This window comes from Littorina saxatilis, linkage group LG7 (assembly GCF_037325665.1).
Source record: "Littorina saxatilis isolate snail1 linkage group LG7, US_GU_Lsax_2.0, whole genome shotgun sequence".
In the NCBI taxonomy this organism is placed as follows: domain Eukaryota; kingdom Metazoa; phylum Mollusca; class Gastropoda; order Littorinimorpha; family Littorinidae; genus Littorina; species Littorina saxatilis.
Genome location: NC_090251.1, coordinates 1,888,192 through 1,902,198, shown reverse-complemented (window position 1 = coordinate 1,902,198; position 14,007 = coordinate 1,888,192). Strand labels below are relative to the sequence as shown.

The window sequence follows — 14,007 nt, the reverse complement described above, 5'->3', positions numbered from 1 at the left end:
CCGGGCTTTGTCGAAGATTACTTGACCAAAATTTCAACCAATTTGGTTGAAAAATGAGGGCGTGACAGTGCCGCCTCAACTTTCACGAAAAGCCGGATATGACGTCATCAAAGACATTTATCAAAAAAATGAAAAAAATGTTCGGGGATTTCATACCCAGGAACTCTCATGTCAAATTTCATAAAGATCGGTCCAGTAGTTTAGTCTGAATCGCTCTACACACACACACACACACAGACACACAGACACACAGACACACGCACATACACCACGACCCTCGTTTCGATTCCCCCTCGATGTTAAAATATTTAGTCAAAACTTGACTAAATATAAAAATGAGGTTGGCCGGTGAGAGAGAGAAATGTTGAAGTTGAACAGTTATTGATTTATAAGGCAAAGCGATGAATGGTTACTTACCTCAACTCAAAAAGCAAGGTCTTGTTTGTAGTTCAGAGTATGTTTGACCTGACCAAAGCTGTTCATTACTGCCACCCTGAAAAGATATCACAGAAATAATTAATGCTTGATGAAGACATATGCAATTGCAAAAAACTCTTACCAAAAAAAAAATCATTCAGGTTACAGAACTAAAAAAAATCCTCTCAATAATAAAACTGAGAAAATTGAGCCTATTACTATGACTTGTATGAGTATGGCTGGGGGACACTACATTCTTTTACATTTGATGAATATTTTTTTTTTAAATAAATAAAATCTTTGAGGGAATTTGACAGTTAAGGTTCATAGAGACCGGTCCATTATGTTTTCTCAAATTACTGGGCATAACTCTCACACACACACAAAGAAAAAAAGGTGAAAAGGGTAGGAGCGAGCTGACAGTCACTCAAAAACTGCACTGAAAGGAGTTGAAATAAATTGATGAATAATCACACCGACACAAAACTATATCCCTGCCTAGATTTTCAGATCATCTGAAAACATTTAAGTGCTGTTCACATGACAGACGAGCAAACAACTATCCCCTGACTCGAAGTCGTTTGAAAATACCTCCTGGGTTGTCGGCAAAAAGTCAGCCATGTGAACGGCTCCAGCAATTTAGAAACAATCAATGTAAGACTTAGCAGCGACTCCAAAAACTGCTGGACTTGGCCGTGGAATAACAAAGATATTCCGCAGACTTTTCTTATCGCCGCTTACTGATTGGTTAGCTATAGCAAAACTATCGCCAAACTGCTCTTACTGAATTTAGGAGGTAGCTCTGATGGTAGCTGCACTGGTATTCAAAGTCGGACAAGAATCGTCGCTTAAAACAAGTTTGAGCGTTTTTGCTGTTCACAAGGGCAGCAATTTTGATCTGATTTGGCGCTGACTAAAATTGTTTCAAAGTAGAGGGAAAGTTGGTACAAAGTCTACCATGTGAACATAACTTAAGTCAAAACCTGACTTGCCAAGAAATAAGAAAAAAAATGATGTTGGCCGGTGAGAGAGAGAAATGTTGAAGTTGAACAGTTATTGATTTATAAGGCAAAGCGATGAATGGTTACTTACCTCGACTCAAAAAGCAAGGTCTTGTTTGTAGTTCAGAGTATGTTTGACCTGACCAAAGCTGTTCATTACTGCCACCCTGAAAAGATATCACAGAAATAATTAATGCTTGATGAAGACATATGCAATTGCAAAAAACTCTTACCAAAAAAAACCCATTCACGTTACAGAACTAAAAATAAATCCTCTCAATAATAAAACTGAGAAAATTGAGCCTATTACTATGACTTGTATGAGTATGGCTGGGGGACACTACATTCTTTTACATTTGATGAATATTTTTGTTTTAAATAAATAAAATCTTTGAGAGAATTTGACAGTTAAGGTTCATAGAGACTGGTCCTTTATGTTTTCTCAAATTAATGGGCATAACTCTCACACACACACACAAAGAAAAAAAGGTGAAAAGGGTAGGAGCGAGCTGACAGTCACTCAAAAACTGCACTGAAAGGAGTTGAAATAAATTGATGAATAATCACACCGACACAAAACTATATCCCTGCCTAGATTTTCAGATCATCTGAAAACATTTAAGTGCTGTTCACATGACAGACGAGCAAACAACTTTCCCCTGACTCGAAGTCGTTTGAAAATACCTCCTGGGTTGTCGGCAAAAAGTCAGCCATGTGAACGGCTCCAGCAATTTAGAAACAATCAAGGTAAGACTTAGCAGCGACTCCAAAAACTGCTGGACTTGGCCGTGGAATAACAAAGATATTCCGCAGACTTTTCTTATCGCCGCTTACTGATTGGTTAGCTATAGCAAAACTATCGCCAAACTGCTCTTACTGCATTTAGGAGGTAGCTCTGATAGCTGCACTGGTATTCAAAGTCGGACAAGAATCGTCGCTTAAAATAAGTTTGAGCGTTTTTGCTGTTCACAAGGGCAGCAATTTTGATTTGATTTGGCGCTGACTAAAATTGTTTCAAAGTAGGGGGAAAGTTGGTACAAAGTCTACCATGTGAACATAACTTAAGTCAAAACCTGACTCGCCAAAGAAAAAAGAAAAAAAATGAGGTTGGCCGGTGAGAGAGAGAAATGTTGAAGTTGAACAGTTATTGATTTATAAGGCAAAGCGATGAATGGTTACTTACCTCAACTCAAAAAGCAAGGTCTTGTTTGTAGTTCAGAGTATGTTTGACCTGACCAAAGCTGTTCATTACTGCCACCCTGAAAAGATATCACAGAAATAATTAATGCTTGATGAAGACATATGCAATTGCAAAAAACTCTTACCAAAAAAAACCCATTCAGGTTACAGAACTAAAAATAAATCCTCTCAATAATAAAACTGAGAAAATTGAGCCTATTACTATGACTTGTATGAGTATGGCTGGGGGACACTACATTCTTTTACATTTGATGAATATTTTTTTTCAAATAAATAAAATCTTTGAGAGAATTTGACAGTTAAGGTTCATAGAGACTAGTCCATTATGTTTTCTCAAATTACTGGGCATAACTCTCACACACACACAAAGAAAAAAAGGTGAAAAGGGTAGGAGCGAGCTGACAGTCACTCAAAAACTGCACTGAAAGGAGTTGAAATAAATTGATGAATAATCACACCGACACAAAACTATATCCCTGCCTAGATTTTCAGATCATCTGAAAACATTTAAGTGCTGTTCACATGACAGACGAGCAAACAACTTTCCCCAGACTCGAAGTCGTTTGAAAATACCTCCTGGGTTGTCGGCAAAAAGTCAGCCATGTGAACGGCTCCAGCAATTTAGAAACAATTAAGGTAAGACTTAGCAGCGACTCCAAAAACTGCTGGACTTGGCCGTGGAATAACAAAGATATTCCGCAGACTTTTCTTATCGCCGCTTACTGATTGGTTAGCTATAGCAAAACTATTGCCAAACTGCTCTTACTGCATTTAGGAGGTAGCTCTGATAGCTGCACTGGTATTCAAAGTCGGACAAGAATCGTCGCTTAAAACAAGTTTGAGCGTTTTTGCTGTTCACAAGGGCAGCAATTTTGATTTGATTTGGCGCTGACTAAAATTGTTTCAAAGTAGGGGGAAAGTTGGTACAAAGTCTACCATGTGAACATAACTTAAGTCAAAACCTGACTCACTAAAGAAAAAAGAAAAAAAATGAGGTTGGCCGGTGAGAGAGAGAAATGTTGAAGTTGAACAGTTATTGATTTATAAGGCAAAGCGATGAATGGTTACTTACCTCAACTCAAAAAGCAAGGTCTTGTTTGTAGTTCAGAGTATGTTTGACCTGACGGTGACCGAAGCTGTTCATTACTGCCACCCTGAAAAGATATCACAGAAATAGTTAATGCTTGATGAAGACATATATGCAATTGCAAGTCAGCCATGTGAACGGCTCCAGCAAGTTAGAAACAATTAAGGTAAGACTTAGCAGCGACTCCAAAAACTGCTGGACTTGGCTATGGAATAAAAAAGATATTCCGCAGACTTTTCTTATAGCCGCTTACTGATTGGTTAGCTATAGTCAAACTATAACCAAACTGCTTTTGTCGCATTAGGAGGTAGCTCCAATAGCTGCACTGACCTTCAAAGTCTGACAAGAATCGTCGCTTATAACAAGTTTGACAGTTTGCGCTGTTTCCAACACAAGGGTAGCACTTTTGATTTGATTTGGCACTGACTAAAGTTTTAAAGTAGGGGGATAGTTGGTACAAAGTCTGCCATGTGAACAAAAGTCACAACCTGACTCACCAAAGAGAAAATAAAAAAATTGAGGTTGGGCGAGAGAGAAATCTTGAGGTCGAACAGTTATTGATTTATGAGGCAGAGCGATATGAATGGTTACTGAACTTGACTCAATAAGCTAGGTCTTGTTTGTAGTTCAGAGTATGTTTGACCTGATTGAAGCTGTTCATTACCGCCACCTTGAAAAAATATCACAGAAATAGTTAACATTTGATGAAGATGCAATTTACATTTGATGGATGACATTTTTTTTAAATGAAGACAGAATTTTATTTTTAAAGTCCACACTTGTTCATCAATGAAAAACACACATGCCAGGGTAATTTGAAAATACAAAAATAAAGCAATCATAAACATACCACCCTGTTTTCATACCACCCTGTTTTTCCTCTTTGCTGAAAACAATGCATTTGTTTCCCTAAACCAGTAACAAAAATATATATATATTTGACACATCTGCTTTTATTACTTTAAAAAGGTTCTACAAAAGAATAAAAGACAAAATAAGCTAAATTCATAAAACAAAAAGACCCTGACAAATGTGTCGCTGTTAACGATGCATTTGTTGCTATCGAGATATACCTGTACATCTTCACCTGGCCGCAGTAGCGAAACCACAGTCTGCGTTAGCGGCATCTGTGGCGATGTTGTCTGTTGAGGGCTGAGGTCACTGTCCATCTCAGCTTTCTTCCTGAAAAATAAATCCTTGAAATTAATTAGGAACACAATGATTCATCATTTACAAGCCTCAAAGTCACACTCACAACAAAAACAAAATTGGAATGTATAATATAATTTAGAAACAATTAAGGTAAGACTTAGCAGCGACTACAAAAGCTGCTGGACTTGGCCGTGGAATAAAAAAGATATTAATTCCGCAGACTTTTCTTATCGCCGCTTACTGATTGGTTAGCTATAGAGTCAAACTATAGCCAAACTGCTTTTGTCGCATTAGGAGGTAGCTCCAATAGCTGCACTGGCCTACAAAGTCTGACAAGAATCGTTGCTTAAAACAAGTTTGACAGTTTGCGCTGTTTAGCAGTTTACATCACAAGGGTAGCACTTTTGATTTGATTTGGCGCTGACTAAAATTGTTTCAAAGTAGGGGGAAAGTTGGTACAAAGTCTGCCATGTAAACAAAAGTCACAACCTGACTCACCAAAGAGAAAATAAAAAATTGAGGTTGGGAGAGAGAGAAATCTTGAAGTTGAACTGTTATTGATTTATGAGGCAGAGCGGTACGAATGGTTTCTTACCTCGGCTCAATACGCAACTCGCAAGGTCCTGTTTGTGCTCAGATTATGTTTGAACTGACCGAAGCTGTTCATTACCGCCACCTTGAAAAAATATCACAGAAATAGTTAACACTTGATGAAGATGCAATTTACATTTGATGGATGACATTTTTTTAAATGAAGACAGAAACAAATCTTTAAAAAGTCCACACTTGTTCATCAATGAAAACAAAATTGGAATGTATAATCAGTAGATTAGAAACCAGAAGTTTACCAAGAGACAGGAAGCTGATAAATGTTAAATGAGAATGTAAAAAACTACCATCTAATTCGCAGGTTACATACATTTGTTTACTTCAACAAAAAATCGGGTTGGTTGAATTTTGTCATCGTGTGTAATGTAGATCAGCTCGCGAATAAAATATATTATTCAATCACTATCAATATCATGAATATGAAAAGCAGAGTCTCGTCTACTTGTGAACAATGTTTCAAACTGATTGGATTATATTTTAAGCGAACGGGTAAGACATGTGTTGTAATTTAGCAACCTCCCCATCGGAGCATTTTTACACTTTTACTGTTTAGTTTACAACTTCCATTCTAAAAATCAAACCACAACATCAATCAACATCATGTTTTTGGAAAAGTTAGTTGACTCACACCTCGTTCAGAAAAAAACAATCTTGGATGAATAGAACAGTGTTCTTCTAGGTAAAAATTTTTTATAAAATCGAGACTGTGAGTCACAGTCACACACAGTGACAGTCCCCCCCTCCCATCACTGCATCAGTCATCAAAATCGAAATCAAATTGTTCCATCAGTTAATTCACTTAGTATTTCGTCAGACAATCAATCTTCATTTTAGAATGAAAGACAAGGATTACCTTACATCCAAAAAGCAACTCAAAATACAAGGCAGGAAGATAAAAGGGTGAAAAACGCCACAACATGTGGCATACTAAGTTAGCGCCAACCGGAAGTGAGATCATTAATTAACAAGGGAAATAACTGAAAGATATTGCTCTTGGCAGTTGTTATTGTCTCCCTTAAATCAAACGGCTCACTGATTTAAACATTATGAGTGTAAATTCTCAGTTGACCAAAAAACAAAACTTCAGCAACTTTTTTCTACCAAAAAAAAAAATAAAAAATTATTGAAGGTTGGCAGTCTCTTTGTTTTTGGATTTATTTTATCAAATAAAAAAAATAAAAAGGCTGAGAACAAATTTTATGATAAAAATTTAATAAAAATCCGATACATAAAATGAAAATATTTGATTAAAAATAAAATGTACTCTTGGAACCCAAACTGTCTGAAAATAACTTTAAAAATAACCGAATAAAGGTTTTAATGCAATTAAAATTCTAAATAAAAAAAATGTCACCAAGAAGAATAACTAATTTTTATGTCAAAATGTCAAAATTAAATACATGTAAAAAAAAATAAATATAAAAAAAGTGTTTTTATAAAGAACAAACATAAATGCACGGTATTAAATTAGGAAAACAAAGATTGCAATCACCTTTTCAAATAAGCGTGGTGAAATCGTTTCGACTGCGACAATCTGCGTAAAAGTTGGCGAAATGTAAGGCGTGAATAGCGAAGGTGTCACGCATTCCAGCATGAAAAAGGAAAAAAACCCGCATGCAGGATCATGGTGGCTGGGGACGCTCACTTTATAAAATATAGTCAAATATAGTCAAACTCAGACAGCAAACTTTGGCTGGCTGCAAAAAGTATCACATACATTTTTTTGCAAAATAACATTAAATGACACAAACAAATTGCGAAAAAAACTTTTTTTTTATATTTTTTTTTTACACACACTCAAAACCTTATTTGGAGGGTTTAGACGCACTCAACCACAAAAATGGCATACCATACTTTGTCCCAATTTCAGATTTTTTAATTGTCATTTTTGTAATTAATATACAATAATTTGCAAAATAAATACCATAATTGTTCACAAACAAAAGCTTTAAAATAATTCAGCTTTAAAAAATAGAGTAGCTGACCGCGCCACCAAGAATCCAGCTGGCTATGATATGCCGCTGGTCATGGTCAGATCATGTGAGAAATGACAAATTGTAATCATGTGGTATCCATACGATTTCTGACATATGTACATTATGTGGCAACTGGCATCTGTCACGCAGATGATTTCCAGATCTTTTGCTACCTGGGACAGTCCTTCACCATCTGACACAGCCCGGGTCGGCACCCACTCCGGTGAGCTCTTAATACTCTTCTTCATGTTGTGTGAACTTAGCACAGTCCTTCAACATCTGACACAGCCCGGGTCGGCATCCACTCCGGTGAGCTCTTAATACTCTTCTTCATGTTGTGTGAACTTAGCACAGTTTTTCACCATCTGACACAGCCCGGGAGAAACGTTACAGTGTGCTTGAAAACAGTGTCGTATATCGTCTAAATATAAAACAAGTCGCGTAAGGCGAAAATACAATATTTAGTCAAGTAGCTGTCGAACTCACAGAATGAAACTGAACGCAATGCCATTTTTCAGCAAGACCGTATACTCCTAGCATCGTCAGTCCACCGCTCATGGCAAAGGCAGTGAAATTGACAAGAAGAGCGGGGTAGTAGTTGCGCTAAGAAGGATAACACGCTTTTCTGTACCTCTCTTTGTTTTAACTTTCTGAGCGTGTTTTTAATCTAAACATATCATATCTATATGTTTTTGGAATCAGGAACCGACAAGGAATAAGATGAAAGTGTTTTTAAATTGATTTGGACAATTTAATTTTGATAATAATTTTTATATATTTAATTTTCAGAGCTTGTTTTTAATCCGAATATAACATATTTATATGTTTTTGGAATCAGCAAATGATGGAGAATAAGATAAACGTAAATTCGGATCGTTTTATAAATTTTATTTTTTTTTTACAATTTTCCGATTTTTAATGACCAAAGTCATTAATTAATTTTTAAGCCACCAAGCTGAAATGCAATACCGTAGTCCGGGCTTCGTCGAAGATTACTTGACCAAAATTTCAACCCATTTGATTGAAAAATGAGGGCGTGACAGTGCCGCCTCAACTTTCACGAAAAGCCGGATATGACGTCATCAAAGACATTTATCAAAAAAATGAAAAAAACGTTCGGGGATTTCATACCCAGGAACTCTCATGTCAAATTTCATAAAGATCGGTCCAGTAGTTTAGTCTGAATCGCTCTACACACACACACACACACACACACACACACACACGCACAGACACACACATACACCATACCCTCGTTTCGATTCCCCCTCGATGTTAAAATATTTAGTCAAAACTTGACTAAATATAAAAAGGAGCTAGTCTTGGAATGGAGGTCAATCTCAACAATTCATAACATGAATAATCACTGTCGTAAAATGATGAAAGTCTGCAACAGGTGAGGTGAACAGACCTTACTATCAGGCACATTTCGGACCGAGTGTTTGAGTGTAAGGGGCTTCCAAAATGAGTCCTGGATAACAGGGGCTGGCCAGGTAGAGGGTAGAGGGGTCTCTCCTGGAGGATAAAAGGTACATGTGTTCATTCTGTATGGAAAATAATATACGATAACAGCCTCGATGGTACGCATGATAACGCACATTTAAAGGAAGCTTGCGGAATCCAGGAAACTCCCCTAAATCCAGACATGTGTGAGGTCAGCAATGGTTATCATGTCATTATCATCAAGACTTGGCTGCCATTAGTGGAGCGTCCAGGCCTTCCCGGTCGTAGACGTAGAGAACTGCAACCTAAAAAGAAGATTGGAAATAATCGTAGACAACGTTCACTTATTACAGGAAATGGGTTCACGACCTTCTCTTTGCTTATTCTAATAGATTATATTGTGTTGATCTGTGTCAAAAATAACTCCGCAAATGCACACAAAAATACCCCTGTAGCCATAACTTGGCAGAGCGTATCGATTATTGCAATATCTATCCTTTCTATCATCCAGCTGTCTGCGTCTGTTGATCCCCACAGCATTTGAGACACTCAAAATGTGGCTTCTGGGCAAAATGGGCAAGTTTTTAGAAACCTTTTCGCATTTTCGGCAAAACGATGCCGATTTGCAGATTGCGCGAAATGGGCAAAATTGTTGCCGATTCCGCGAATTCTGCAATTCATTTAATTGGGCATGACATATACATAATGTGTGAGGCTTCATAAAGCAAGCTGTGTGTTTTATATTCCAGGACCGTGCTGTGCAGGCGTGGTGGGCAAAAAGATGCCGCGCTACTGTCTGTTCGGTGACACCGTCAACACCGCTTCTCGTATGGAGTCTACAGGACAGCGTGAGTGGGTCTTACTTCTTTCGCCAGTGGGTGTAGGCCCTAAGTTGACGGCCTCGAACACAACCGCCTGTAGAAGGGTGTTTGCCTCTTTTGCCCTCAGGTCCCGCCAAAGACTGTCTTAGACATGGGACTGATGACGATGATAATAATTTGAGGCCTAGGCAGCTAGTGTAGCTTACCTTTGTTCTTTCACTGAAAGGGTTTCTGGCAGAGGGGGGGGGGGGGGGGGGGGGGGGGGGGTTAAAATGATCCCGCACTACTGTTGGTTCGAGAACATCGTTAACACTGCCACATATCCTGCTTGAAGTATTATGAAATATGAGGCGTATCAGTGTATGTGAGCTGAATCACGCGTGCTGAAGAAGGTATGGTTGTCTACCACGTCGGTCCTTGTTGTGCTGATTCTAGGACAGTCATTTGTTTCACGTCACACGCCGTTCCTTGTTGTGCTGATTCTAGGACATTCATTTGTTTCACGTCACACGCCGTTCCTTGTTGTGCTGATTCTAGGACATTCATTTGTTTCACGTCACACGCCGTTCCTTGTTGTGCTGACTCTAGGACATTCATTTGTTTCACGTCACACGCAGTTCCTTGTTGTGCTGACTCTAGGACATTCATTTGTTTCACGTCACACGTCGTTCCTTGTTGTGCTGACTCTAGGACATCCATTTGTTTCACGTCACACGTCGTTCCTTGTTGTGCTGATTCTAGGACATTCATTTGTTTCACGTCACACGCCGTTCCTTGTTGTGCTGACTCTAGGACATCCATTTGTTTCACGTCACACGTCGGTCCTTGTTGTGCTGATTCTAGGACAGTCATTTGTTTCACGTCACACGCCGTTCCTTGTTGTGCTGATTCTAGGACAGTCATTTGTTTCACGTCACACGCCGTTCCTTGTTGTGCTGATTCTAGGACAGTCATTTGTTTCACGTCACACGCCGTTCCTTGTTGTGCTGATTCTAGGACAGTCATTTGTTTCACGTCACACGCCGTTCCTTGTTGTGCTGATTCTAGGACATTCATTTGTTTCACGTCACACGCCGTTCCTTGTTGTGCTGATTCTAGGACAGTCATTTGTTTCACGTCACACGCCGTTCCTTGTTGTGCTGATTCTAGGACATCCATTTGTTTCACGTCACACGCCGTTCCTTGTTGTGCTGATTCTAGGACAGTCATTTGTTTCACGTCACACGCCGTTCCTTTTCTTTCCACCACACACTTGCAACAGGTGGTTGAATTCAAAAGACTGGTGTTATTTGTATAATGATGTTTTTTGTTGTTGTCATTGTCAGGGCTAGATCTAGAGGAGGTTCCTGGGTTCCGCAAGACCGCCCCCCCCCCCCAACTCACCCGGCAAATGTACCTTTTTTCTCAAGAAGCGATCTAGACCTAGTGTGCCCCTTTCACATGCAAGGCCGCAGAACCCTAGTCTCATGTTGGAAACCCCTCTCTCTCCTACACTAGATCCAGGCCCCAGAACCCTAGTCTCATGTTGGAAACCCCTCTCTCTCCTACACTAGATCCAGGCCGCAGAACCCTAGTCTCATGTTGGAAACCCCTCTCTCTCCTACACTAGATCCAGGCCGCAGAACCCTAGTCTCATGTTGGAAACCCCTCTCTCTCCTACACTAGATCCAGGCCCCAGAACCCTAGTCTCATGTTGGAAACCCCTCTCTCTCCTACACTAGATCCAGGCCGCAGAACCCGAGTCTCATGTTGGAAACCCCTCTCTCTCCTACACTAGATCCAGGCCCCAGAACCCGAGTCTCATGTTGGAAACCCCTCTCTCTCCTACACTAGATCCAGGCCCCAGAACCCTAGTCTCATGTTGGAAACCCCTCTCTCTCCTACACTAGATCCAGGCCCCAGAACCCGAGTCTCATGTTGGAAACCCCTCTCTCTCCTACACTAGATCCAGGCCCCAGAACCCTAGTCTCATGTTGGAAACCCCTCTCTCTCCTACACTAGATCCAGGCCCCAGAACCCTAGTCTCATGTTGGAAACCCCTCTCTCTCCTACACTAGATCCAGGCCCCAGAACCCTAGTCTCATGTTGGAAACCCCTCTCTCTCCTACACTAGATCCAGGCCCCAGAACCCTAGTCTCATGTTGGAAACCCCTCTCTCTCCTACACTAGATCCAGGCCCCAGAACCCTAGTCTCATGTTGGAAACCTCTCTCTCTCCTACACCAGATCCAGGCCCCAGAACCCTAGTCTCATGTTGGAAACCCCTCTCTCTCCTACACTAGATCCAGGCCCCAGAACCCTTGTCTCATGTTGGAAACCCCTCTCTCTCCTACACTAGATCCAGGCCCCATAACCCTAGTCTCATGTTGGAAACCCCTTTCTCTCCTACACTAGATCCAGGCCCCAGAACCCTACTCTCATGTTGGAAACCCCTCTCTCTCGTACACTAGATCCAGGCCCCAGAACCCTAGTCTCATGTTGGAAACCCCTCTCTCTCCTACACTAGATCCAGGCCCCAGAACCCTAGTCTCATGTTGGAAACCCCTCTCTCTCCTACACTAGATCCAGGCCCCAGAACCCTAGTCTCATGTTGGAAACCCCTCTCTCTCCTACACTAGATCCAGGCCCCAGAACCCTAGTCTCATGTTGGAAACCCCTCTCTCTCCTACACTAGATCCAGGCCCCAGAACCCTAGTCTCATGTTGGAAACCCCTCTCTCTCCTACACTAGATCCAGGCCCCAGAACCCTAGTCTCATGTTGGAAACCCCTCTCTCTCCTACACTAGATCCAGGCCCCAGAACCCTAGTCTCATGTTGGAAATCCCTCTCTCTCGTACACTAGATCCAGGCCCCAGAACCCTAGTCTCATGTTGGAAACCCCTCTCTCTCCTACACTAGATCCAGGCCCCAGAACCCTAGTCACATGTTGGAAACCCCTCTCTCTCCTACACTAGATCCAGGCCGCAGAACCCTAGTCACATGTTGGAAACCCCTCTCTCTCCTACACTAGATCTAGGCCTTGTTGTTATGATGTTTTTTTCCTTCTATTTCATTTTTGTTTCTGCAAAACGCACAAGCTGTTGTTACATTCATTGCTTCTCTCTCTCCACCTCCCCCTACCCCCCGTGCAGTGCTGAAGATCCACCTGAGCGAGACGGCCAAACGCATTCTGGACGGATCGGGCAACTTTATCACACAATACCGTGGGCCTGTGGAGATGAAGGTAAGTGTGTGTGTGTGTGGAGGGGGGGGGTAGGTGGGGACAGAGGGGGTAGGGGGGTGCGTGTGTGGGGGAGGGGGTATGGGTAGGTGTGTCTATGGTTATCTGCGTGGGGTGGGGTGTGTGTGTGTGTGTGTGTGTGTGTGTGTGTGTGTGTGTGTGTGTGTGTGTGTGTGTGTGTGTGTGTGTGTGTGTGTGTGTGTGTGTGTGTGTGTGTGTGAGTGTGTGTCGGTGCAGGTGTCGGTATGTAGCTCTGTTTTTCTATATGTCTGTGTCTGTCTGACAAGTTTTCTCGGATCGAATTTCATTCCGTCAAACACATGATGCGCGTGGTGTTGGATACGCCGTCTCACAGAACAATGGCACTGTCGATGTCTGTAAAATGCCATCATTTGTCCAACAATGCAAATCACGTATGATGTCTTTATTTGTGTCATCCGCACATGTCTATCATGTGTCTTTTATATTTTCATTCAGCTTTGACATGGTACTTGTCATATTTGTCTGTTTCATTGTCCTTCACCTTTATCACGATGTCTGCCATTTGTCTGCAGGGCAAGGGGGTACAGGACACCTATTGGCTGATCGGGGAGGAGAGCGGTTACCATAGCAACCATTTACACAGCTCCTGTGACGTCAAATACCGACACCATGGCGACAGTTGTGCGTGAAACGTGTTGGATAGAACAAAGAAACTGACAGTCAAAACAATGAAACTGACAAACAGTCAAAACAATGAAACTGACACACAGTCAAAACCATGAAACTGACACACAGTCAAAACAATGAAACTGACACACAGTCAAAACCATGAAACTGACACACAGTCAAAACCATGAAACTGACACACAGTCAAAACAATGAAACTGACACACAGTCAAAACCATGAAACTGACACATGTGTATGCGTGTTTAGGTGGTATCAGCCATCTGCACCTATGGCAGAAATGACCGAGGTCTTTTGCGTGTCATTGTGGTGACACGGGGGTGGGACATGGCTTCTGTCTCTGGGTCTGCACATAAAGCTGACCCGTGTTCGTCCCGGCCCGAATTCAAACCTGCGACCTTCCGATCACAAGTCC

General features: G+C 41.1%; 1 protein-coding gene and 1 long non-coding RNA gene across 2 annotated transcripts in view; one reads left to right on the top strand and one right to left on the bottom strand.

Annotated features, from left to right (window-relative positions):
• Window positions 1-337: 337 nt before the first annotated feature.
• On the bottom strand, window positions 338-3,774 carry LOC138970440 (uncharacterized). Its single transcript, XR_011456941.1, has 3 exons — window positions 3,691-3,774; window positions 2,602-2,677; window positions 338-493 (listed from the first exon to the last, which is right to left on the bottom strand). It is a non-coding gene; the product is annotated as an uncharacterized lncRNA (long non-coding RNA).
• A 3,303-nt stretch (window positions 3,775-7,077) lies between these two features.
• LOC138970439 (atrial natriuretic peptide receptor 2-like) overlaps window positions 7,078-14,007 on the top strand; it is a 7,507-nt gene continuing 577 nt past the window's right edge. Inside the window, exons 1-4 of the mRNA XM_070342898.1 lie at window positions 7,078-7,665; window positions 9,635-9,733; window positions 12,837-12,928; window positions 13,480-14,007. The exon at window positions 13,480-14,007 is cut by the window's right edge and continues 577 nt beyond it. Coding sequence (XP_070198999.1) covers window positions 7,557-7,665; window positions 9,635-9,733; window positions 12,837-12,928; window positions 13,480-13,596 — 417 coding nt within the window. The 5' untranslated portion in view covers window positions 7,078-7,556 and the 3' untranslated portion in view covers window positions 13,597-14,007. The remainder of the gene's footprint in view (window positions 7,666-9,634; window positions 9,734-12,836; window positions 12,929-13,479) is intronic.